General features: G+C 45.3%; 1 protein-coding gene across 1 annotated transcript in view; it reads left to right on the forward strand.

Annotated features, from left to right (window-relative positions):
* Positions 1-21776, forward strand: part of rnf213b (ring finger protein 213b) — a 34347-nt gene that overhangs the window by 6783 nt on the left and 5788 nt on the right. Inside the window, exons 15-56 of the mRNA XM_079182423.1 lie at positions 81-234; positions 330-497; positions 587-736; positions 1250-1881; positions 2089-2248; positions 2329-2546; positions 2630-2773; positions 3514-3666; positions 4150-5455; positions 5625-5809; positions 5893-6045; positions 6820-10563; positions 10660-10796; positions 10885-10983; positions 11104-11216; positions 11883-11996; positions 12122-12168; positions 12256-12412; positions 12629-12764; positions 12957-13145; positions 13425-13558; positions 13679-13854; positions 13936-14139; positions 14377-14564; positions 14649-14769; positions 14966-15066; positions 15190-15366; positions 15475-15620; positions 15718-15817; positions 16589-16700; positions 16878-17082; positions 17174-17364; positions 17941-18063; positions 18808-18906; positions 19003-19245; positions 19548-19632; positions 19728-19762; positions 19852-19949; positions 20034-20184; positions 20268-20430; positions 20526-20620; positions 21319-21567. Of these exons, the coding sequence (XP_079038549.1) occupies positions 81-234; positions 330-497; positions 587-736; positions 1250-1881; positions 2089-2248; positions 2329-2546; positions 2630-2773; positions 3514-3666; positions 4150-5455; positions 5625-5809; positions 5893-6045; positions 6820-10563; positions 10660-10796; positions 10885-10983; positions 11104-11216; positions 11883-11996; positions 12122-12168; positions 12256-12412; positions 12629-12764; positions 12957-13145; positions 13425-13558; positions 13679-13854; positions 13936-14139; positions 14377-14564; positions 14649-14769; positions 14966-15066; positions 15190-15366; positions 15475-15620; positions 15718-15817; positions 16589-16700; positions 16878-17082; positions 17174-17364; positions 17941-18063; positions 18808-18906; positions 19003-19245; positions 19548-19632; positions 19728-19762; positions 19852-19949; positions 20034-20184; positions 20268-20430; positions 20526-20620; positions 21319-21567 (11355 nt within the window). The remainder of the gene's footprint in view (positions 1-80; positions 235-329; positions 498-586; positions 737-1249; positions 1882-2088; positions 2249-2328; positions 2547-2629; positions 2774-3513; positions 3667-4149; positions 5456-5624; positions 5810-5892; positions 6046-6819; positions 10564-10659; positions 10797-10884; positions 10984-11103; positions 11217-11882; positions 11997-12121; positions 12169-12255; positions 12413-12628; positions 12765-12956; positions 13146-13424; positions 13559-13678; positions 13855-13935; positions 14140-14376; positions 14565-14648; positions 14770-14965; positions 15067-15189; positions 15367-15474; positions 15621-15717; positions 15818-16588; positions 16701-16877; positions 17083-17173; positions 17365-17940; positions 18064-18807; positions 18907-19002; positions 19246-19547; positions 19633-19727; positions 19763-19851; positions 19950-20033; positions 20185-20267; positions 20431-20525; positions 20621-21318; positions 21568-21776) is intronic.

The following is a 21776-nucleotide window of genomic DNA, read 5'->3' on the forward strand; positions in this document are numbered from 1 at the left end:
AATCTAGAAATGGAATTGGGTTATTTTAATAATACTATAATGATAAAGCTACATAAATGATGCTACGTTAATGTGTTCAGAGAGGGCAGGAGGGAGACCTGATGAGGAAGATGAAGGACCCTCCTGATGCTGTCATGTCTGCTGTTGTGGTTGAATCAGCAGCTCGATTCAGAGACAACTCTGTAGTCCAGCTGCTCGATCCTCAGTCCGCCATCAACCACCTGCTGTCCCACAGTACTTCATTTCATTCATTACTTTATCTATTCATTTGTCGGCTTGTTTCCTTGAGGTTAACAGCTTGTAATGGTCACGATGTCGTTGTTTTCCAGGTGATTGGACGTCGATCCGGGTGGATGACGCCGCGGGGCAGGTCGTCCACAGCTGTGTGTCTGCACTGCAGTCTCTGGTGGACTCTCTGCTGCAGGGACACGTGCCCCTGGGACACCTGAAGACCTGCCTGAAATATAAGAAGGAGTTCAAGAGACTTCATCAGCAGTGTAAGAGCGATAACATCACAGAATAAGTCTTCCGTGATTACTAAATGAAACGGTGTTATTCAATAACGGCTGCATCGTGTCGTCCACAGACAAGAAAAACACCAAAAGTGTGCCGGTTCCCGTCGATGCAGACGCTGTTTTGTCTCGGAGAGAGATGGATTTGAACTCTTTCATGCAGCGGAGACAGGAAATGGAGACGCTGATAAAGATGATAGCAAAGGTTACAGAAAGCATCACAGGTGAGTCATGAGAAACCCTTTGCCCACTTAGATTCTGTTAAAGGGCCAGTGTGTAGGATTTAGTGCCATCTAGAGGTGCGGTGCAGTAAAATGAGCCGCCGAGTGCAAAACCGTGGTAACGCCGTCACAAAAGTACACCGGGATGAATCAGAAAAATGAGTGTTGCGCAAAGGTAAATTTATAAAGCTTGAAAATTGAAAGACAATAAATTGTCATCTTGAATTATTGCTTAGCCCGACCTTTGGGTAAGTGTTTGGTTTGTCCGTTCTGGGCTCCCGTAGAAACATGGCGATGCAACATGGCGGACTCCGCCTCCCGCTCCCTATGTAGATATGAAGGTCTTATTCTAAGCTATCTATAACTATTCATAATGAAAACATAGGTATGAATATTATATTTAATTTAATAAACCCCCTGGAATGCTACACACTGGTCCTTTAAGTGAGAGAACTTTGTTGTGTTTTGTGGGTTTATGGGCGGTTTTCTTCAGTAACCCGGTTCTTATGTAACCAGTTCCTGAGATGTCTCCTCTGGAGAAGCAGCACAGTGCAGATCTCCAGCTGGTGAGCCTGAACGAACTGGTGCTGGTTCAGTCCTTTGATGCTGAGGGGAAGCTGGGGAAGCCGGGCCCCTCCCAGGTCCTCTGGTATAAAACCAGCATGGATGTCCTGAAGATGTCCAGTGAGATGCTCAAACTGCATCACAGCAACCTGATCTTGTCCCGCTGGGTCGAGGGGGCCGCGTCTTGGGCGTCAAGGAGGCAAAGCGGCTCGTCTCCTCTTCCAGTCAGCCTAACACAGATCTGTGAAAACATCTGGAAGCCGCTGCTGACGGACTTCTGTGAACTCGGCGCCAGCTTCGCGAACGCGAACATCACTTTCAAGCAGCTGGATCAGGTTTTGGTGGATTCTGGCGACCAGGGAGACGGGAAGCTGCTGAAGATTGAGCTGAGTCTGATGTCCGAGACGGTTTGCGAGTCAGGACGGTCCAAACCCGAGGAGAGCTGGGTGGAGCCGAGACTGGATCAGGTCCAGGAGTATCGACAGCTGCACGAGGCAGCGGCTGCAGCCGGTGCGATACTGAAGATCGCTGAAAAAATGAATCTTTCTGGGAACTTCACAGAAATCGACACTCTGAGCCAGCTGGTGAGTCTCCTGATCTGTTGACCTACAAAGTTGTTGCCATAAGAAAGCATACTCTTTCTTTCACAAATTTCACAAATAGTGAATGAATAGCAGGAGGTGAAGAGTGACATTTGGAACACAATAATAATAAGGAAATGTCAGGAGAAAACTGTTTTTCTCTTGATATTCTCTTGAAGAAAATGTTTAATCTTTGAATCCTGAAACCAGGAAGAAGACACATTTAAGCAGAGGGCCCTGGGGTCCCTCAGCGACGAGCTGTTTCGTGCCAAACGGCGACTCTCCACCGTCACCAAGCAGCACACCGCCTGCCTGGAGGAGTTTCTAGCCAGCCACACTCTGGTCTGCTGGGTCAAAGAGAACCTGAAAGGTGAGCGGAACAAAAATAACTATATTGTGTTAGTTCTGCAGACGACGCCTGCCTGCTCACCTCTCTGCCCCCTTTAACAGATATGAGCGACGTGAAGGTGTACGTCGACTTAGCTTCCATATCTGCCGGAGAGAACGACACGGAGATCGACCAGGTGGCCTGTTTCCACGACGCGGTGATGGGCTACGCCCCTCTGCTCTACGCCCTCCCCGATCACGCCGGCTTTGAGGAGTTCATGAGGTGTGCTCAGCAGGTGTGGGACACCCAGAAGAGAGACGAGAAGCTGGCAGACAAATTGGTAATGACCTCTCCCGTGTTGCGGTAACATGAAGCCCCCCCCGTTACTGTGGCGGAGTGATAACGATGCCTTTGTTTTTCCAGAGAGAGTCGACTCGCTTGCTGAGCTGGCTGAAAGCACTGAAGGAGACCCACGGCTCTGTGGAGCAGTCCTCCCTCTCCCTGGCTTCTTCCATCAATGCTCACGGAGTTTATCACATCGGATGGTCTGCTCACAACACGGAGAAGGTTAGTCTGTCATTAAAGGAGAAGTCCACAGAGAAGGGACATTTAAAGGACCTGAGGAAAGAATGTGATCTTGGAACATTAAAATAAAAGAGACGTTGATGATCCGATAGTGAGAATAAACTATGATAAAAAAAAAAGTGTTATCTTTTTCTATTTTTGAAAAGCCTTTTGACAAAAATCCCTCACTACAGAATGCATTATAGAGAAATGGGAACGAGAAGAAAATCTCTGGTTAGATGTGAGTAAAGTTCAGAAATGCAAAGCCTCAGAGTCTCACAAAGCATTAAAGAACATACTTAACATCCGCAATTTTCCACATTGATTTCAGGAAATATAGTTTTTCAGGTGAGGCGTCATGAGGATTACGTGTTTGGCATTTTGAAAAACACTCACAAGACGCTGGTTACTTCCTGAAACCCTCAAGATACACGAGTAGAGATAAAGTAAATGACATTCATGTTCTGGAAAGGTTTACTTCTTCTCTTCCTCTTCAGAAATTAAATTCTGAACCAAGTGCGTCAAATATGTAAAACCCCTGATTTTTATTCTATTTCCTTTCAAGTCTCCCTCTGACATATTTTCCATTGCTCTTGTGTGCACACTTAACCTACTTTGAAAAATGTGTGGACGGCAGAAGAAGGATAATTGCCCTTGTGCTGATATATGTTTTGTAATTTAAACTTCCGTCCCAAAAAATATTATATAGATATTTATGATTTCTTTATGACACTTGCTTGCAGAGATGTCTACAAAACATGGTGGCGGTCACAGTGAAAAGCGACTCAGAGGAGAAGCGCTACAAGCTGGAGGACCTGCTGGAGCTGCAGAACAAACTCATGCTCATGTCGTCCAAAGGGGAGCACGGCCGAGAGCAAGTCAACAGGTTCACAGAGGTCAGTGGCATTTATTAAAGACTGTGTTTTATGTAACTCTCTGCAAGAGGTTATTCAGAGGATGTTTTGAACCACAGCGAATATGTTGTATGTCAACAGAAATCAATAAAAATGGATACAAATGTTCTCATCCAACAGGTCATTTTATTTTCTTAAGTGATTAAATTACATTAAAGTAGCTCAGGATGAATATTTTGTGATTTACGGTAGTTTTACAGTAAGTTCATCATACGGTGACCAGACGTCCTGGTTTGGACTACGGAGACTCCGTGTTGTTGTACACTATAGTGAACATTTTAATATGTTCCGCACAACGTGATTGGTTGATGCCTTTATTCGCGATACGAAAGCTCAGAAAATTAACCTGACAAGCGTATTAATCACACAAAGAAAAAAGCGTGCAAAGGCCTCTAAGACCAAAGTGTGTGGTCTTGTTTATCTTTTGAGATTAACTTTGTTAATCCTTACTCTCCTGCTCTCTAGGTTTTTGAAGGAGTTCAGCGACTGGGCACCATCCTTCTTCAGATGCAAACGTCTGGCAACATGCTCTTCAGGGATTGGCATGCTGAGGTCCAGTGCTGCCCACAACATCAGCCGTGCATCAAAGCCACCTTCTTATCCCTGCAGGGTAAAGAGATGGCGTACGACGGCGAGGTGACCGAGCGGCTGCAAACGCTGGCTCACTCCATGGATAGCTGCCAAAAGGAATGGCGCTCCTTCATCGGTGAGATGCGCTCCAACTTCAACTTGCTGAACCACTACACCTCAGAGCAGATGGTGTACCTGTGCCACTGGATACACAAAGTGTGTCACCGGCAGGCGCCAGTTCCTCCACAGTTATGGCTTTTGCTTTTTCCCATAAAGCCTCAGTGCACTCTAACTGATGTCAGAGTCGCTTACACTAATGCAGCAAGTCGGACCTCAACGCCTGATGAACCAGAAGATGTTGAGTTTGACAACGAAGATCAATTGGTGTTCGTTCCTTTGGACTTAATGCCAGCTTCACCAGGGCACGGCGAAGAGGACATGGAAGATTTGATGGAGTTTTCTTCAGAGGACGAAGATGATGATTTAACGGAATTCAATGAGGATGCCGCAGAGGGCTCACTACTCATTGAGGACAGTCTTGAAGAACTGTGGTGTAAATTCAAGGACGACATGCCGGAGTACCTCAATGAGTACTTGGACATCTCGTCTCTGGCCCACTTTCTGTCGTGCCTCTCTGAAACGAACCAGCAGCACATGATCAGGAACCTTCCCCCAGTCCTCCAGGAGGGGAGGCCCAATCTTGTGCTTTGTCCCGATGTAGAAGTTTTCACCACCGTCCTGTCTTTTTACATGCAGAATCCAGAGCAGCCTCTGCCGTCTACTGACGAGGTTCTAGTCTGCAGAGGGGAAACCACAGAGGAGGAGGTGGAGATCTTTCTCCGGCGAGCTCTCGGCCAAGGCGCCGCTAGAAACTGCCAGAAGATATACTCTCTCGTCAATCCAGGGCTGTTGGGATATGATGTCAGTGTGGCCTCGGGGGAGCTCTTCGAGGGTCTTCAGAGATGCGGGAATCCACATTATCGCTTGATCATAGTCAGTCCGGTGGAGCACCAGCACAGATATGTGCCCTCTTACTTTAGCAATGACAAAGTACAAGCTGGTGTGAGTCTAACAGCAGAAACTGCTCGGAAATATCTACATCGCCACTTCACACAAAACACATCCCCACAAAGCCCCGTCGCCCAGGTTTCTCCAGATCAGCTCTCAGTCTGGACGGTGTCATCTGTACGCCCTGCAGTTGGTAAGGGTGACCCTGAAAATGCTTAATCAATAGGGGTAGAATATTATTAGTTTGTAAAAACAGTGTTGTTTTGTTAATATATTTCGCGTGAAATTGTTACAAAATTAAATTAAACATAAGGGCATGGCATATTTTTCTTGACAGAATGCATTTTTTTGTCAATCAATAGGGAAATCCCTTTATGTGGATCGTTTGTTTGAGAAGTTCCAGCAGAAATCTCCCAGAGCAAATCATATCAGGATCAGACTGATTGAGCCATGTGTTGATATAGACTCTTTGATTAAGAGTCTATCGGAGAAACTGGCACCCTTGAGAGAGCAGGACCCTGTTCTCCTGCACATTGACACCGCTGGAGTAAGTATACATTCTCTGCAGATCACTTGTTCTGTCGTTGCTTGTACTTGACAGTCTTCTCCTTCACTTTTGTTTCCTGTCAGGTTCGTTCAGGTCTGGATGAGCTCCTGTTCCATCTGTTAGTGCTGGGCTGTTTGAGCGACAGCCATGGCATGCTGTGGAGAAGAAATGTCGCTCATTTGACCACCGTTGAAGTCCTGAGAACAAACAAATCCTCTCAAAACCAGCCAAAAGAGGTATGTAAGGTTAGGTTAGGTTGTAAACAAATTCCAAAACCATAGAAATAGAGCTTGAGTAGAATTGACATTGTACTATTTTCTGGGGTACAAAAGAAAATGGCGGTTGTTGACTTGACGTCAGCGGGGCCATAAAGTGTTGTAGCGGCTCTCCAGGAAATGCAGCGCCAGAGACGGATGGCTAGCTAGTTAGCTAGGTAGCTGTCCTTTTCCAGAGCGGCGAGAAGTGAGGCGGAGGGACTGTCAGACCAAGTCCTGCCGCTGGACACCAGCCCGTGGTTGGGCTCATTATCTGTAACCAGTGTTACATTAAAGCATCGTGGAATTAGCAAGCTTGGTAACTAGCCAGCTGCCTGCTAGATGGCTAGCTAGCCAGCTAGCTTGTTAATTCCAGCATGCCTTATTGCTACACTGGTTACATCATCTTGCGATAGCAATGGGCGATCCTACGCTGTGACAAAAGTTTGTGGATGAAGCATGAAGTTTTCCTCTGGCTATCTACGCCTCATAACGTTACTACTCTACTGCCGATTGTAGTTGTTACTGTAAAACCTCAACTCGGTGAGTCCGCGACTTACAGCAAGTTGGTTTAGGTTTTATGGAAGTGAAATGGCCACCACTCTGACCATCCCGCTGTTTATTTGACAAGGAATGTCTGTTTAATTCTATAGCTAAACCAAATATAAGCATTAAAATGCAAATTAAAGCGAAATTCTCAAAATGACCTCAGGCTGCCATTGATTTTCTAAATCTGTGTTTAATTTGCTCACACAGATGAAGCTTGGACTTCTTGACATTCTGCCTACCATCAATTGTAGACCTCCAAAAGAGGTGAAGGAGTTGTTGGCCAGTAGTCGGGTGTTGTCAAAACAGACCTTTGATCCACTCATGGATGAGCAGGAGTTTTGCAGTGAGGGGGTTCAAAGACCCTATCAATACCTAAAGCTCTACAGCAACAATCAGAATCTGGATCGTTTTAACTACCAGGAGGGATCCACAAAGGGGGATCCCATCGATTGTGTCAATCAATTTCTGAAATACTGTGGAATGCAAGATCCATCTTGGGCTGAGCTGAAGAACTTCTCCTGGTTCCTCAATGTGCAACTGAAAGACTGTGAGAACTCAGTTTTCTGTGATCCAAATTATCTGGCAGACCAGCTGCCTGGTTTCAAGGGATTCATTGTGAAGTTCATGATCCTAATGTCAAGAGATTTTGCCTCGCCGTCTCTGAATACATCTGATGAAAGCCGCAAGGATGACCTTCTTGCCCGTCTGACAATTCGTAAGCATTGGGAAAATGAGTCTCATCCGTACATTTTCTTTAATGCAGACCGATTCTCAATGTCTTTCCTCGGCTTTAATGTGATATGTCAGAGGCAAAACACGCTCAATGCAGTTGACCCTCAAAGCCACAAGGTCCTGATAGAAAACGTGATGTCACAAAACCTTTTTGAGGGTTTGGAAAGGCAAAGGATCTCTCTCACTGAAAACTTTGATAATTTGCCACGTACTGACAAAATCAAAAGGATTTCCTGCGTTGTCGGTGCAAACAAAGGAATAACGGACAGAACATTTGATCCAGACCGAACATATGAGCTCACTGCTGACAATGTGATGAAGATGTTGGCCATACACATGAGATTCCGGTGTGGAATTCCAGTTGTTATCATGGGAGAGACCGGCTGTGGGAAAACCAGATTAGTCCGTTTCCTGTGTGCTCTGCAGAGGGAGGAAAAACCAGTGGAGAACATGGTACTTGTCAAGGTACATGGTGGAACAACAGCAGAGATGATCTACAGAAAGGTGAGGGAGGCAGAGATACTTGCCGCAAAGAACCGTAGAATGCACAAGATGGACACCATTTTGTTCCTCGACGAAGGCAACACCACAGAGGCCATTTTTGCCATCAAGGAAATCCTGTGTGACCAATCAATGAAAGGGGAACCCCTGAAAGCAGACAGTGGCTTGAAAATAATAGTTGCTTGCAATCCTTACAGGAAGCACTCACCTGAAATGGTGAAACGTTTGGAACGTGCTGGTTTAGGATACAGGGTGAAGGCAGATGAAACAGAAGACCGCCTCGGCAAAGTCCCTCTGCGACAGCTGGTGTACAGGGTTCATCCTCTGCCTCCAAGCATGGCTTCTTTGGTGTGGGACTTTGGTCAGCTGAGTGATTCAACTGAACTTTCCTACATCAAACAGATTGTCCAGAAGCAAGTTGTCAACCATCGTTTGCCAGAGGTCTGCAAGGACATCATTTCAAATGTGCTGGCAGACTCACAGAAATACATGCGAAGTCAGAAAAATGAGTGCAGTTTTGTGAGTCTCAGAGATGTGGAGAGGTCTATGAAAGTGCTAGTTTGGTTTTACCAGCATAGCGAGGTCCTTTTTAACAACTGCTCTCATCTCAGTGAGGCTCATAAAGCACTGAAGTGCTTGATTCTTTCAGTTGGAGTCTGCTACTACCCATCTCTGGTAGACAAAGAGAAGTACCTCTCTGTAATTTGTCAGTACTTCCCAGACCCTCTCTGCTATCCAATAGCATTGCAGGAAGAGATTTCATCCTGTCAGGACTTCTTTCTTCAGAACATTCAGACAAGGGAGACCATAGCCAAAAATGTTGCACTCAAAGAGAATGTGTTTCTCATGGTGGTTTGCATTGAGCTCAGGATCCCACTCTTTCTGGTTGGCAAGCCAGGCAGCTCTAAGTCGCTTGCTAAAACAGTGGTGGCTGATGCCATGCAGGGCCAGACCTCCCACTGTGAACTATTCAAGAAACTCAAGCAAGTTCATATGGTTTCCTTCCAGTGCAGTCCTCACTCAAGTCCGGAAGGCATCATAGGGACATTCAAGAACTGTGCCCGTTTCCAGAAGGACAAAAACATGGACGAGTATGTATCTGTGGTGGTGCTTGATGAGATAGGACTCGCAGAAGATTCTCCTCAGATGCCCCTGAAGACCCTCCATCCTCTCTTGGAGGATGGTTGCATTGACAATGACAAGCCAGATCCACACATGAAAGTCGGCTTTGTTGGCATTTCCAACTGGGCTCTTGACCCAGCAAAGATGAACAGAGGAATATTTGTGTCGAGATGGGATCCGAGTGAGGATGAACTTGTGGAAACTGCCAAGGGAATTTGTTCATCCTCAAACCCAATTCTCCTGAAAATCAAACACCTGTTCCCATCTTTGGCAAAGGCCTTCTTGAGCATATGTAAAGAGACCACAAAGAATCAGTTCTTTGGTCTAAGGGATTATTACAGCCTCGTCAAAATGCTCTTTGCCGTGGTCAAATCAACACAACACGAGCCAGATGGTGGACACTTGGTAGAGGCCATCTTGCGTAACTTCAGTGGACAACCAGAAGGTTTTGACCCTGTCATATTTTTCCAAGAGGTTCTCCAAAACCTAATGGAAATTCCCAGACCAAGCACCTTGCAAATGGTGAAAAAGAATCTTGACCTTGACACCAACCAGGAGAGCCGTTACCTCCTTTTGCTGACCACCAACAATGCAGCTCTCCCCATCCTTCAGCAACAGATCTTTGCCAAAGGAGACAATCCACCACCTGAAATAGTCTTTGGCTCGGGATTCCCAAAGGACCAGGAATATGCCCAAATCTGTCGTAACGTTAACCGGGTGAAAACGTGCATGGAGACCGGGCGTACTGTCATCCTCCTCAACATGCAAAATCTTTACGAAAGCTTGTACGATGCCTTGAACCAGTACTATGTTTACCTCAGTAAGCAGCAGTACGTTGATCTCGGTCTCGGCTCCCACAGAGTCAAATGTCGTGTCCATACAAACTTTAGACTGGTGGTAGTAGAGGACCAGAAGAAAGTATATGAGCACTTTCCCATGCCCCTCATCAACAGGCTTGAAAAACACAGGGTGGATAGGAGTACCGACCTGGAACCGTGGCAGCACAGGGTTCTCCACAAACTGAAGGAGTGGGTGGAGGAATTCTCAGGTGAGGCCTCAGCAGATTTCAAGCAATCTGACATTTTTGTCGGCTACCATGGCGATGCCTGTGCCAGCGCTATCTTGCAAGCACTGGAAAGGAGAGCAGAAAAAGTTGAAGCCGGTGCAGTAAGCAACTCACTGGAAGAAGATGAACCAAACAAAATCCTTGAGTCAAATTCCAATGAACAGAAAGAGGTAGCTGACGATCAGTTGGGGGATGCAATGGACACACAGATTGCTGGAAAAGAACAAGGAATTGAGTCAATGGACATATGTGATGACGAGAACAAAGTGATGTCCGAGAGCGAAGAATTGATGGAGATCAAAGTTGCTGCTAGTGAAAACGAGGAAGAAGAGATCTTTGATTTAGCAAAATGTCTCCTGTTGAACTGTGCCACCCCTGACGCTGTTATGAGGCTCAAGTATTCAGATTTAGCAAACCAAGAGAAGGAGAAACTCCAGAGAATGTATTTCCAGCATCAGCATCACCATTCCCTCCGAAATTTCCTGGAAGATTGCCTGAACAAGCATCAGGGGTCCAGCAAGTTTCTAGAGGTAAGCCACAAACTACTGCTCCAATTTAGTTTTTGCCACTTGTTTAAAATCTTTACAAATTGCTGGTGCCACTGTCCGCTTTGTGGGTTTTCACAGATAACTACATTCTCCAGCTTGCTAACCAGATCGGATGTCAGGGTTGTTGCTCCTGCTCTAGGACTGCTTGAGGAGAGGATTCTCCTTCTCTCGCTCCACCAGTTTGACACTGAGGTCTCCTTCTGCAACAAGATAAGGTACTAACTATTCGGATAACAGGAACATGGCTTTTTAAATTATAATTTTTGTCTTTAAATCTTTCTCTCACTCTCCTTTCTGTGTCAGGGGCTTCCTTCAAGATGCTGGCCCCTCTCTTCGCATCCTGTTAATCCAGATGGACCTCGAGGAATCCCACTGCAGTGATGAGCTCATAGCATCAGCAAAGTAGGGCTCAATGACAACATCCTGAACAGATTGCAATATGATTTTATGCATGTTCCGTGAAAAAAAAGTACATTTCAGGCGTTTCAGATCAGATGTGTTTATGATTTCACCTGCCTCTAGATATTGCACCATGAACTACTTGATGTCACTGGAGGATCAGACCTGTTGGGTGATTTTCATTGTGAAGGTTTCTAGGTTCACAAGCAAATCTCAGTACATCGGTTTCCAAGGAGGTGAGTACTACGTGTAATATGATGTTTATGGCAATGCAATTGATCCTTTGCTAAGTCCCGCCCCTCGAACGCAGACTGGCCAATCAAAGCATAGCATCGGCCATCTTTGACCAGGGTCCGACAACTATCCAGTTCTGCTCCACAGACTCTCATGCCAACATAAGAACCTGTGGAGCTAACATTAGCAGAGTACGTTAGCACAACATAAACTAGCATTAGCACTTCTATTCTATGCTAGCTACTGAGGGTATACTGAATGTAAACACATGCTGCTTTTGCAGCGTTGCAGTGTTGTTCTTAATATCATTGTCTTTTGCCTCGATCTCCAGGTGATGTAGTGGTTCATTTTTACACTGTGAGCTGTAGCTTTAGCTTCTATCTTTATCTATTTAACCTGTTATCTCTGCTGAATCAGTTTGACATGCTGAATATATCCTTCAAAAACATAATGTAGACCCTTCTGTCTGCTTCACTCTGAAATAATTGTTTAGTTTTTTCCAAAACTAGATGATATTTATTCAGGGAGACAGTGTGGGCTCCATGGTAATGTAGCTCTGACAGCTTGACGGTGTAGCAGTGGGCTTAATGGAGGGTCAATTATTTGTTGACTGCATTAAACTTGACCTATAACAAGACTTAAGGAACATTTTGTCTTTCGCACCGAAGGAGTCTGGCACTCTGTGCACATTGATGACCTGAGGGATTCAGAGGACATGAGCCTGAACCTCTTGGTTTTCTGTGGAACTCTCATCAGCAACCTACTCCACCCTGCACTGTCAGGTAGAAACTATTCATCATCTGGTCATTACCAAGTGTGTTGTATTACAAATGGGAAAGAAAGTGGTTTTACTGTTCTCTAGGCTAATTTGTACTTTAAAATAAACCGTATGTTTTTACTTTAATAGAACACCATGACGATGAAGAAACTGCAAGGACAAGTAGAGACTCTCAGGTAGATACAAAAGTGAGTTTAAAGGTAAATAAATGTTTCTTTATATGTGTTAGCGTAAAAAACAAATGTAACTGTGTTTGCGTACAGGGAGATAGAGCCCACCTCCACAGCCTTGCCTTAGTGAGGTCGTGTATCCAAAAAGCTGTGGGTTTGCTGAGGGACCCCGATGGCGTGACATCGCGAAGCATGCAGCGGGTGCACATCCTTCTGACTCTTCTGGGAGCTGGTCAAGTGCAAATAGGAGGTAAATATAGATATATATCATCTGAGAATACTTTTTGTTTGCACATTTACCAGAATGTATCTGCAGGTGTGAGATGGTTTGTTGATTATTTCTAATCACTTTCTTTGGGAATTACTCATTTTGTCCATAATAAGCCAACATCTGACTCTGATGTAGAAGTAATTGTTACATCCCTCATTTGTGTCTGATATATGTCAACGATATACTTTGTTAAAGCTCACTTTCAGGAGGTGTTGTTGAGTAGACTGGCCGAGGCTTTGAAACAGAGAGAAGAAATTATGGGCTCTCCTAAGGAGTGGGTGAGCAGAGAAGCCATGAAACGCCAGGCTCTGCAGGAGGGGGGAACTCTGAGGTAAAGTTAACTTGGAAACGTTTTAATAAAGATTAATATACCGGATCGAGTGATTTGTTTCGGTATGGCTTTGGCTCCAGTTTTGGATCTTAGTATTTCTCTCTCCACATTGGTGCTTCATGTGCATTCTTTAAGGGTTTCTAGTTGATGATTTGATGAAGTGGAGCTTTCTTTTGGGTCTTTAACTGACAGATACACCCTGTGGCGCCATCTTCAGTCCATCGTGACTCCAATCTTGGCCAACATGTTGGAAGTTATGGACAGGTTTGCAAATCTGGACCTGCTGTCTGATGACAGACTCAGCCAGGGCCTGATAAAGCTGTGGTTGGACATCCTGTCAGATTCACAGATTTCAGGCCTAACACCTCTTCAAAACTCAAGGTATTAAGGGTTACTTGTTCTGTCTAATTCCCACCGTTCCCAGATTTTGTTATATCCACATTTCCTACTGTAAAAATGTTTGACTGTAATATGTCAACAAATTGAAACAATCATTTTGAACCTGGCCTTATCCAATGTTCAGATTTGTAATGTATGCAAATTAGTACATATTTAAAAAAAGAAAAAGCTTAATTTCAGAAAACTTGTAATACAAATAATAATTGTCTGAGTAAAGTAAAGTAAGTAATCAACTTTTTCTTCGCTTGTCATAATCTCCAGCGAGTCAGACCAGGAGGTGCGGGTGCATCACTACTTCATGCTGGACGGTGAAGAACGATCCTGCGCTGCTCCGTTCAGCTGGCTCGTCAGAATTCACCTTGAAGGCTTGTGGGAAGAATCAGAATTCATGCCAGGTTTGCCTTCATCTTAGACTTCTTTACACACTACTGTATATATAATGTCTCTTTTACTATGAGCAGATAAAGTGTATATACAGTATGGTTACAAATGTTTTTTTATGACTTGTTCCTCAGTAACAACAGAGGATGGCACAGGGAGGATTCTCCAGTTTGTGAACACCTTCTCCAGTAGCCAGCTGGGCGGTCACTTACAGAAACTCTCCGACGAGGAGCGACGGGAGTACGGACAGCTCTACCTCCAAGACTTCCTGCTAATCTCTCTGAAGATCAAGTCAAACGACGAGCTGACGGTACCGACGCTTTGAGCCTCACATTTAGGTGCAACGTATTTTGGGGGAACAGCCGGTAATAATCTCTTAATCTTTGTCCAGGTGTTCTCCAGGGCCATGTTGGGCTGCGTGTCCGAGCTCCAGACATCTGTGGGTGCCGCCGCGGAGCTCTCGCCTGCTTGGATAACAGCTGCTGCCAAACACTTTGCCCCCCGACTGGACTCTCTCTGCCACATGTTTCTGCTGGAGCCCCAGCTAGCCACCGATGTTGCTCAGCAGGGGTCGAATAGGGAGCCCCGAGAAATGGTGAGAACAATTTTGATGTTTTTTTTAGTTGTTAGCTGAAGGATGTAATTGTAGTATTTGTTGAAATATGAAGTGGGTTGGAAGCAGAGCTGCGCAGACACTTGTGTGAAGCTACTTTCCTTACTGAGGAGTTGGCAACACTGTGTGGAATCTCTGTAACCTTTTCACCCTTAGCTAACATGCTAAACGTTAGCATAATCCTGAGTTGTGAGATCTAAAAACGTCGATGGTTTGCAGGTGGAGGACATCGGAGCGCTCGGTGTCTGTGTTGAACAGACCAAACTGCTGACCGTGACGTCGCTGCAGGAGTGCGAGTCCTTTGTGAGCAGAGTGGAGTTTCTGCAGCCGTGTCTGGACCGAGTGTTCGGTCAGAAATACAGAACCCTCTGCAGCGCCGGCTGTCTGCAGCATCTGGACTCCATCAGGTGAGTCTGTCACAATGTGCAGCAGGTATAAATAATGTTTTTTTTGTGTTTTAAAGTTTTTCGGTAACCTCTTTGCTGTTTCAGGTCGCTGTGGCACGGGATGCTGGTTGTTGCGTCTTTCATCCAGCACGTCATCTTCAGAGTGAAACAGAATGACTCGAGGTTGAGAGAACTGGCTCTGAAACACTGCAACCTTCACCTGAACGTAAGTGTTTTCATCTTGGACAGAAAGAGGTTTCCCTCCAGGAAATGTTTTGGCTGAGGTTGTAAGCCTCCCAGATCCTGACGCATCTCGTGAACATAGTGAACAACAGAAGTCAAATGTTTTGGTAGTTGTCTGCGGTCAGACGGGAGAAAACAAGACGTGTCTTCAGATCAGTTTTTCTCTCATTTACTAACAGCTGATGCAGGAGTCCCCTGATGTGAGGAGCATGGACACGCTGCAGCAGCTGATCCGGATCCTCAATTCTTTTCATGATGAGAGTATCGGCCGAGATCTGAGGTCAGGATCCTCCTTTACAATATCAATTCAATACAATATTAATAATAACAATAAATACCACTAGAATCTCTTATTTTATAATCTCACAGTCTAATAATGAATCTCTCTCGTGATATTTTGCAGGTTGGGCATTTCCTGCCCGGTTTGCCTCTCGGGGTTAACAGATCCGGCCGTCCTGCCCTGCCAGCACGTCTTCTGTTTGCCGTGTCTCCAACGCTGGATTCAGGAGCAAAGACGTTGTCCTAAATGCAGGACGGACGTGCCACCCGACTTCACGCCGACTGTTTCTCCCACCGTCAAGTGAGTTCAGACAAATGTGTTAAATGTTCTCTAAAAAAGAGCCGATGCGTCTGGCTGTCCGACGCTGTCGTTCAGCTTTCATGGTGACTTTTCTTTTTCGTGGTTCAGGGCGGCGCTTCAGCAGCAAGCAGCGGTCAGGGACTGCTGTAACGCCTTCTTCCTGGAGGTGGTGTCCAGGTTCTGTCTCTCAGAGGGACAGACGCCCGGAGACGGAGTGGTGGAGCTGCTCTTCTCTCTGCTCGTCTCCGCTAACGGTCAGTGAGGGAATAAGTCGATGAGGATAACTGATGATTTGATGATGCTGCGATGATAACACAGTCGGCCTCCCTGTATTCTCGTTGTGCGATGCAGGAGACGTGTACAGGACCAGAGCGCTCACTCCCTTCCTGGAGTGTGTGGATAACAGTCCAGTGGTGCGATCCGTGCTGCCAAAACTGCTGCTGCAGCACAGGTGAGGGTCAGCGAGCCCGAGTGGAGGAAGCAGTCGGATCCTCTGCTCATTGAAAAGCAGTAACACCACGTTAGGAAAAAAAGAAAAGTACAGAACAGTTTGCTTCATAGTGATTTTAATCATATAGATTCATTAATAATCCCAAAGTTGGAGATTCACTTTGTTTGGGGACAAATCTCATATTTCCAATTTTGTGATTTTTATAGTCTCAGATGAGCTGACGGGTCGTGAGCTTCTCTACAGGTAGATTATCATAAAGCCTCGTGAAGAGCTGCTCACTCAACAGCAATAACAACAATAAGAGAAGTGGAGGAAGTAGTCTAAAATATGTCCAAGGACCACCGTCCCAAATAAATAAGAAATAAACATAACATGATCAAAATAATCTGTAAATATGTATTAGGCTTCTGTCAGCTGTAGTGACCAAAATAAATACCCATCACTGCTGTTATGATCCAGATGTAATGTATTTAGGGTCATAATTCCTCACTTCTCACTTTTGCGTGAATTTTAAGCACATTTAGACATTAAAATAACTCACTTTGTAAATTATCCAAACATCATTTTGTAAAACTGAATCTAACCCTTTGACAGTACCTCTGCGGCCCACTAGATGGCGCTCTGAGCCCCACCAGTGGTTGAGAATAGCTCGATGCCTGCGGGATCATTATTTATGTTTACAGGTGTTTACGTATCGTGACGACAGTAACGTGTGTGTGTGTGTGTGTGTGTGTGTGTGTGTGTGTGTGTATGGTGGTGTGTTTCTATCAGTTTTGAGCAGGTGAAGACTCACATTCAGACCTACCTGAAGAACCTGGAGGAGAATCTTCTGACCAGAGAAGACCGCACTGAACTCTACCTGCTGTTTGTCAACTGCTTCCAGGTAAAAGTCCGTTTGTCCTCCATCTTTGAAGTGATGAGGATCCTTCTTGTTGCTTTACTTTGGCTTCGTCTTTGCTGATTCTTGTTTTTCTGACATTTTAACCGTGTCTGCAAAAACATGTATTCACACACAATCAAACGCCATCGCTTGTCATTGAAGAAGTTATTATTTTTCCAGGACTCTCTGTTGTGCTCAGAAGCGAGAGGAGCGGAACAGAGCGGAGGTCAGCAGAGACGAGCGGAGACGGCGTTCCTGAGCGGCGTCGCCGGTAAACAGACTCCAGACAGACAACAGGACCCAGCAGAGTTCCTGCTCAACGTCGCCAGACTGAGACTGTGTCTGAGCTCTGCTGCCCGGCTGCTGCAGGAGGCCGCGGCTCAAGGTGGGAAACTTCTGTTTAAAGTGACATGTGATGCATCAGCGCTGGGGTTCTGAAAGGGAAATAAAGCGCAGTGTTTCCTGGTGACATGCAGGCAGACCTGCAGGCGCGGAGGCTCAGTACCTGCAGCAGGTGAAGGCGGTGTGTGAGAGCGGCGCTAACGGCTGGCACAGGGTTTACCTGCTGCGAGCCCTCCACAGGCTCTCAGGTGTGGACTGCATTCTGTCCATGATGAACAAGCCGGCCTGGAGATGGCTGTTCCCTCCAGACCTGCTGCGACTTCAGGTAGAGATAAACACAGAGCAGCCAAATGTTCTTCATTGTCATGAGAGAAAAATTTAAATTTAAAGTGTGTTAACGCTTTGACGTGTTTAGAGACGGCTTATTATTATCTTCAGTTTTGAATAATTTCTCCATTGTTTGCTGGATGAATCGTTTGTCTATAAAATGTCTGAAAATAGAGAGAAATGTAAACGCTTTTAATTTTGAAGTCCTAAATTGACGTATTATTATTATTATTATCACTTATTCTGGCTGCCCAATAATCCAAAATCCAAATATTATCAGTTTACTATCAGAGAAATCTGGCAGATATTCCAAAGTGAGAGGATCATTTTATATAAAAGATTATCAAAATAGTTACCAATTGTGTTTTTTTCCATAAACTTAAATGACTAATTAGTTCAACTCATGCTGTCAGTTAATGTAAACTGAGCTTTTTAGAGCAGAATGTACAATGTGTTACACACCGTGGAACTCTTAACGGCTATGAACTTAAAATAAGATCCATAAGCTGGAACTGATAACTATGCAAAGAGGATTTTTCCTCTAAATCATTAAAATATATTTTTTTCTGCTCAGAGGATCACTCCGACTCACGTGGACCAGCTCCTCTGCTGCGGGGCGCCGTACCGAGCCTTGAGAGACGCTGTGGGCCACGTTCTGCTGGAGAACAGATCGGACTCCTTCATGACACAAATACAGGTCAGAGAGACTCAACGGCTGAAATAATGTTCTTCATAATAAACTATGAAGACGTTTAGTTTATTTAGCAGCGTGCTCTGTTTAGAGGAGACGCTGTCATGGCTCCTAACGACCACTAGAGGGCAGAAAGGCCACTTGTTTAGCATTTATAAGCACGAAACAAACATTTAATAAATGGCTATTAACACACTTTATCTAGTTGCACACATATATGAGAACATTTCTTATGTTTGATAATATGTATTACTACTAAGAGGAGTGATAAATGTTATTTATATTCATTATTTGTTTATGCACCAGCCTCCACTGATGGATGTCCACATGCAGGGTGAGATCTGCCCTCCGGTCTGAGATTAACATATAAATGCATTGCATTGGTTAAGTTTAAGTTCACAATTATTCTTTAAATGTTACTTTAGCAGCTGCAAGAATTAGGCTTCATCGTCTTTATGGTACATTTGTGAATTATTTTCATGAACAAAAAACGTTTCAAGTGGCAGTTAAAGATGTAAATACATGAATGAACTCTTCTATCGGCTTACAACTAGATTATAAATGTTATAAACCGTTTAATAAATGTGGCTTATAAATGCTGAATACGGGTTACAGTAATGTGTCTGTTGGGTACTTCCTATCACGTGATCAGTCCATTTTTAAATGACCTGCCAAAGAAAGTTCTGTCTGTGTGTCTGTTTTGGATGACGTCATCTTGAGGGTTTCTGTTGTGTTTTGTTTTCTGTGTAGAAGCTGAGCGGCTCTCGGGTCAGTCTGCTGGGCCCGGCCTTGTTCAGACAGGTCACCTGTCGCTACAAATCACCTGACAGCATGCTTCCCTCCGCTCAGGTCAGAATACATGATGTCATCGTGTTGAATGTGTCAGCAGTAGATTTACGTTCTTCGGTCGTTGTTTTAAACACGTGGCTCTACATGAACACACAGGAGCTGGTGAGGCTGGAGGAGCTCCTGAAGAACGTCAAGTCGCCGGAGTTCAGGCAGTTCTGCACCGCGCTTCTGTCAAATCACATCGGCGGACCGAGATCGTGTCTCCGCGTCGACGCGCTTCATTCTGCTCAGAGACAAACCCTCCTGGAGCTGCTGGTCCACCTGGACTCTGTGCTCCTCAGTGGAAACCCTCTACTGGTTCCTCTTCATCAGATCGCCTTCCAGCCTCAGAATGTTACAGTAAGACACTTCTTATCTTCAATGAAAGGAGGTTCTTCAGCAAACTTCACACACACACACACACACACACACACACACACACACACACTGTGATGATGTCACAAACTGTGACAAAGTGGAGTTTGAAAGACGTGGGTCTTCACCAGGCAGGGGGGTCCAGCAGTCGCTATGTTTTTTTTCCCGCAAACAATGAACGTAAGTGATCATATCTGGACTGAGGAGGAGTGAAGTAGAGACCTTGTGCTCATCATATCTTACTCCATGAATGTAGAACATTAACTCAACTCACGTTTCCCTCCTAGAACTCCTTCCTGCCGACCATGCCTGATGATCACGTGAGTGAAGTCAAACAGTGGTTGACTAACGAAAAAAGGGTACAGCTGTACTGTAAGTATTTTACAGTATAAAGGATTTATTATATCATCACTTCTCTCTAAATTGTCCATCATGTTATAAATATAATGTGTTTTACATCTTTACAGCCTGCGCTAATGGACATACATTCGCTGTGACAGAGGTATGAGCTGTTTCCCTCTCAACGGGGTTTCATTAACAATAGAGAAGTTCAATAAATAAAACATTTAATGCTCCTCTATTGTCCCATAGTGTGGCAGACCGATGGTTAGAGGAAGCTGTCACGTGTGTGGAGTCCCAATTGGTGGGGAGAATCACAACCCAGTGGCAGGATTTACTCCTCTACAAAGGTATGAATCTCTTCAGTCGTCCAGCTTTTGTGTCGGTATTTTCAGTCAAATATTTCATTATTGTTCCTCCTCGTTTGCATAAAGTGTCGGGGATCAAACGCGGACAGGACACATCTTAGGAGACGCTGACCAGAGGTCTGAAGCCCCAGAGAGACAGATGACGTACGCTAAGTCCTGCATCCTGCGGCTGCTTACACACCTCGCCATGCTTCAGGGCGCAGTGACAAACGACAGAGTGAGACTTTGCACCACATATTATATCAGCGGTATTGAGACGATGGCATTGTTTAATAATGCTCCTGTGGTGGTTTGTTGTAGGGAGTCGGTGACATGATCCACCCGAGGCCCCGTGACCTTCTCGACTTCCTGTGGAGACACCTTGAGAAGGACCTGCGTGTGCTGGGCCAGGCGCTGGCTCAGAACACGGACGACACGGCGGTCACACTTCATCTGATTCTCAACACATGCTCAGAGTCTCCAGGTGATACTAAGTTTACCAACGATGTTCAGCTCGCTGCTTTTAATATTCATAGAGGAAAAAAACAGTGACATAACTCTGCTGAATGTTAACTAAAGGTTCCCGCGGAGCGAGTCCGGATCTGTCCTCCAAACAAGGACGGCAGCGCTGGGAGAAGCTCGTCTGTGATTCTGTCATCAACCCAGTGCTTCAAGTGAGGAATACGATGTATTTAAGGAGTAACTACCTGCTTATCGGGGCCTCGACCCTCTAAGTACAAAGTAAAAACCCCTTTAGAACGTGAAAAAAGTAACAACCATGACGCCGTGCAGACGCTCGAACCCGACACGCGCTCGGCTTCTTCTAGTTACCGTCCTGGTGTCCAAGAAGAAGAGAGACGAGGTTCGGCTTTAATCCAGCTTCTCAGGAGAGGCACTGGTCTGGATCAAATGTGTCCAATTAGGTCCCCTCGCTTCCCGCAACCTGTAGCATCTCTGGCTGTGTCATTTTACGGCTCTCACTCTCACGATTCACATTTTTTAATAAATGTTTTGCAGTTTGAATAATAAATGCTGGACATTAGTCAGCTTTTAAAAGGCAGGTTTCAGGAGACCCCCCTGAAAGTTTGCTCTTGAGGCTTTAAGGGGGTCTCAATCACTCCCTGTATAAGTCGGCCTTTTCCTTCTTTTCTGTGGACTTGAAATTTAGCCATCAACACATTACAAAACCTGAGGAATCAGTGTTGATTAGTGATTATCTGGTGATTCAAATACTTAATTTGGACCTAAATCCATCAAAACACTATTAAATACTCATATGTGCTGGTTTTCAGCTGAACTAAGTGGTTAGTTGCTTTAAAGCAGTGCATTGATTGCTGTAACTGGGTTCAATACTTGTTTCTTCCGTTTGCAGCGTTTGCAGAAGAATCTGGCTGAAGCTCAGGACAGAGTCGGTGCCGACGACGGACTCGCTGGAAGTCCCCTGATGACTCTCCTCTTCAGGGACCCGGGGACCATGCTGTCCCTCCCCTCCGACTGCCCGACGCATCGCTCCTCCTTCTGGACTCCGCCGGAGTCGATGACGGTGGAGCGCTTCACTCAGCTGGTGGGAGAAGCACAGGAACGCAGCACCTTAGCCCTGCTGAGCCTGTTCCTCGAGAAGGTACGATCCCTCATCAGGGGCCATGTGAGATCCTGTTACTGGGACACAGTGGAGGATAAGTAGGAACCGACACCTCGGTACACCAGATCTGACATGTTTTAAATCCTGATCTGAGGGGTCGTGAAGACTGATGGCACGAAACATCCACTTAGCTATCGGGACGACCTCCAACACGATCATTTAAATACGTTATTTGAATAATAGAAACT

Source organism: Pholis gunnellus (assembly GCF_910591455.1).
Source record: "Pholis gunnellus genome assembly, chromosome: 21".
Taxonomy (NCBI): domain Eukaryota; kingdom Metazoa; phylum Chordata; class Actinopteri; order Perciformes; family Pholidae; genus Pholis; species Pholis gunnellus.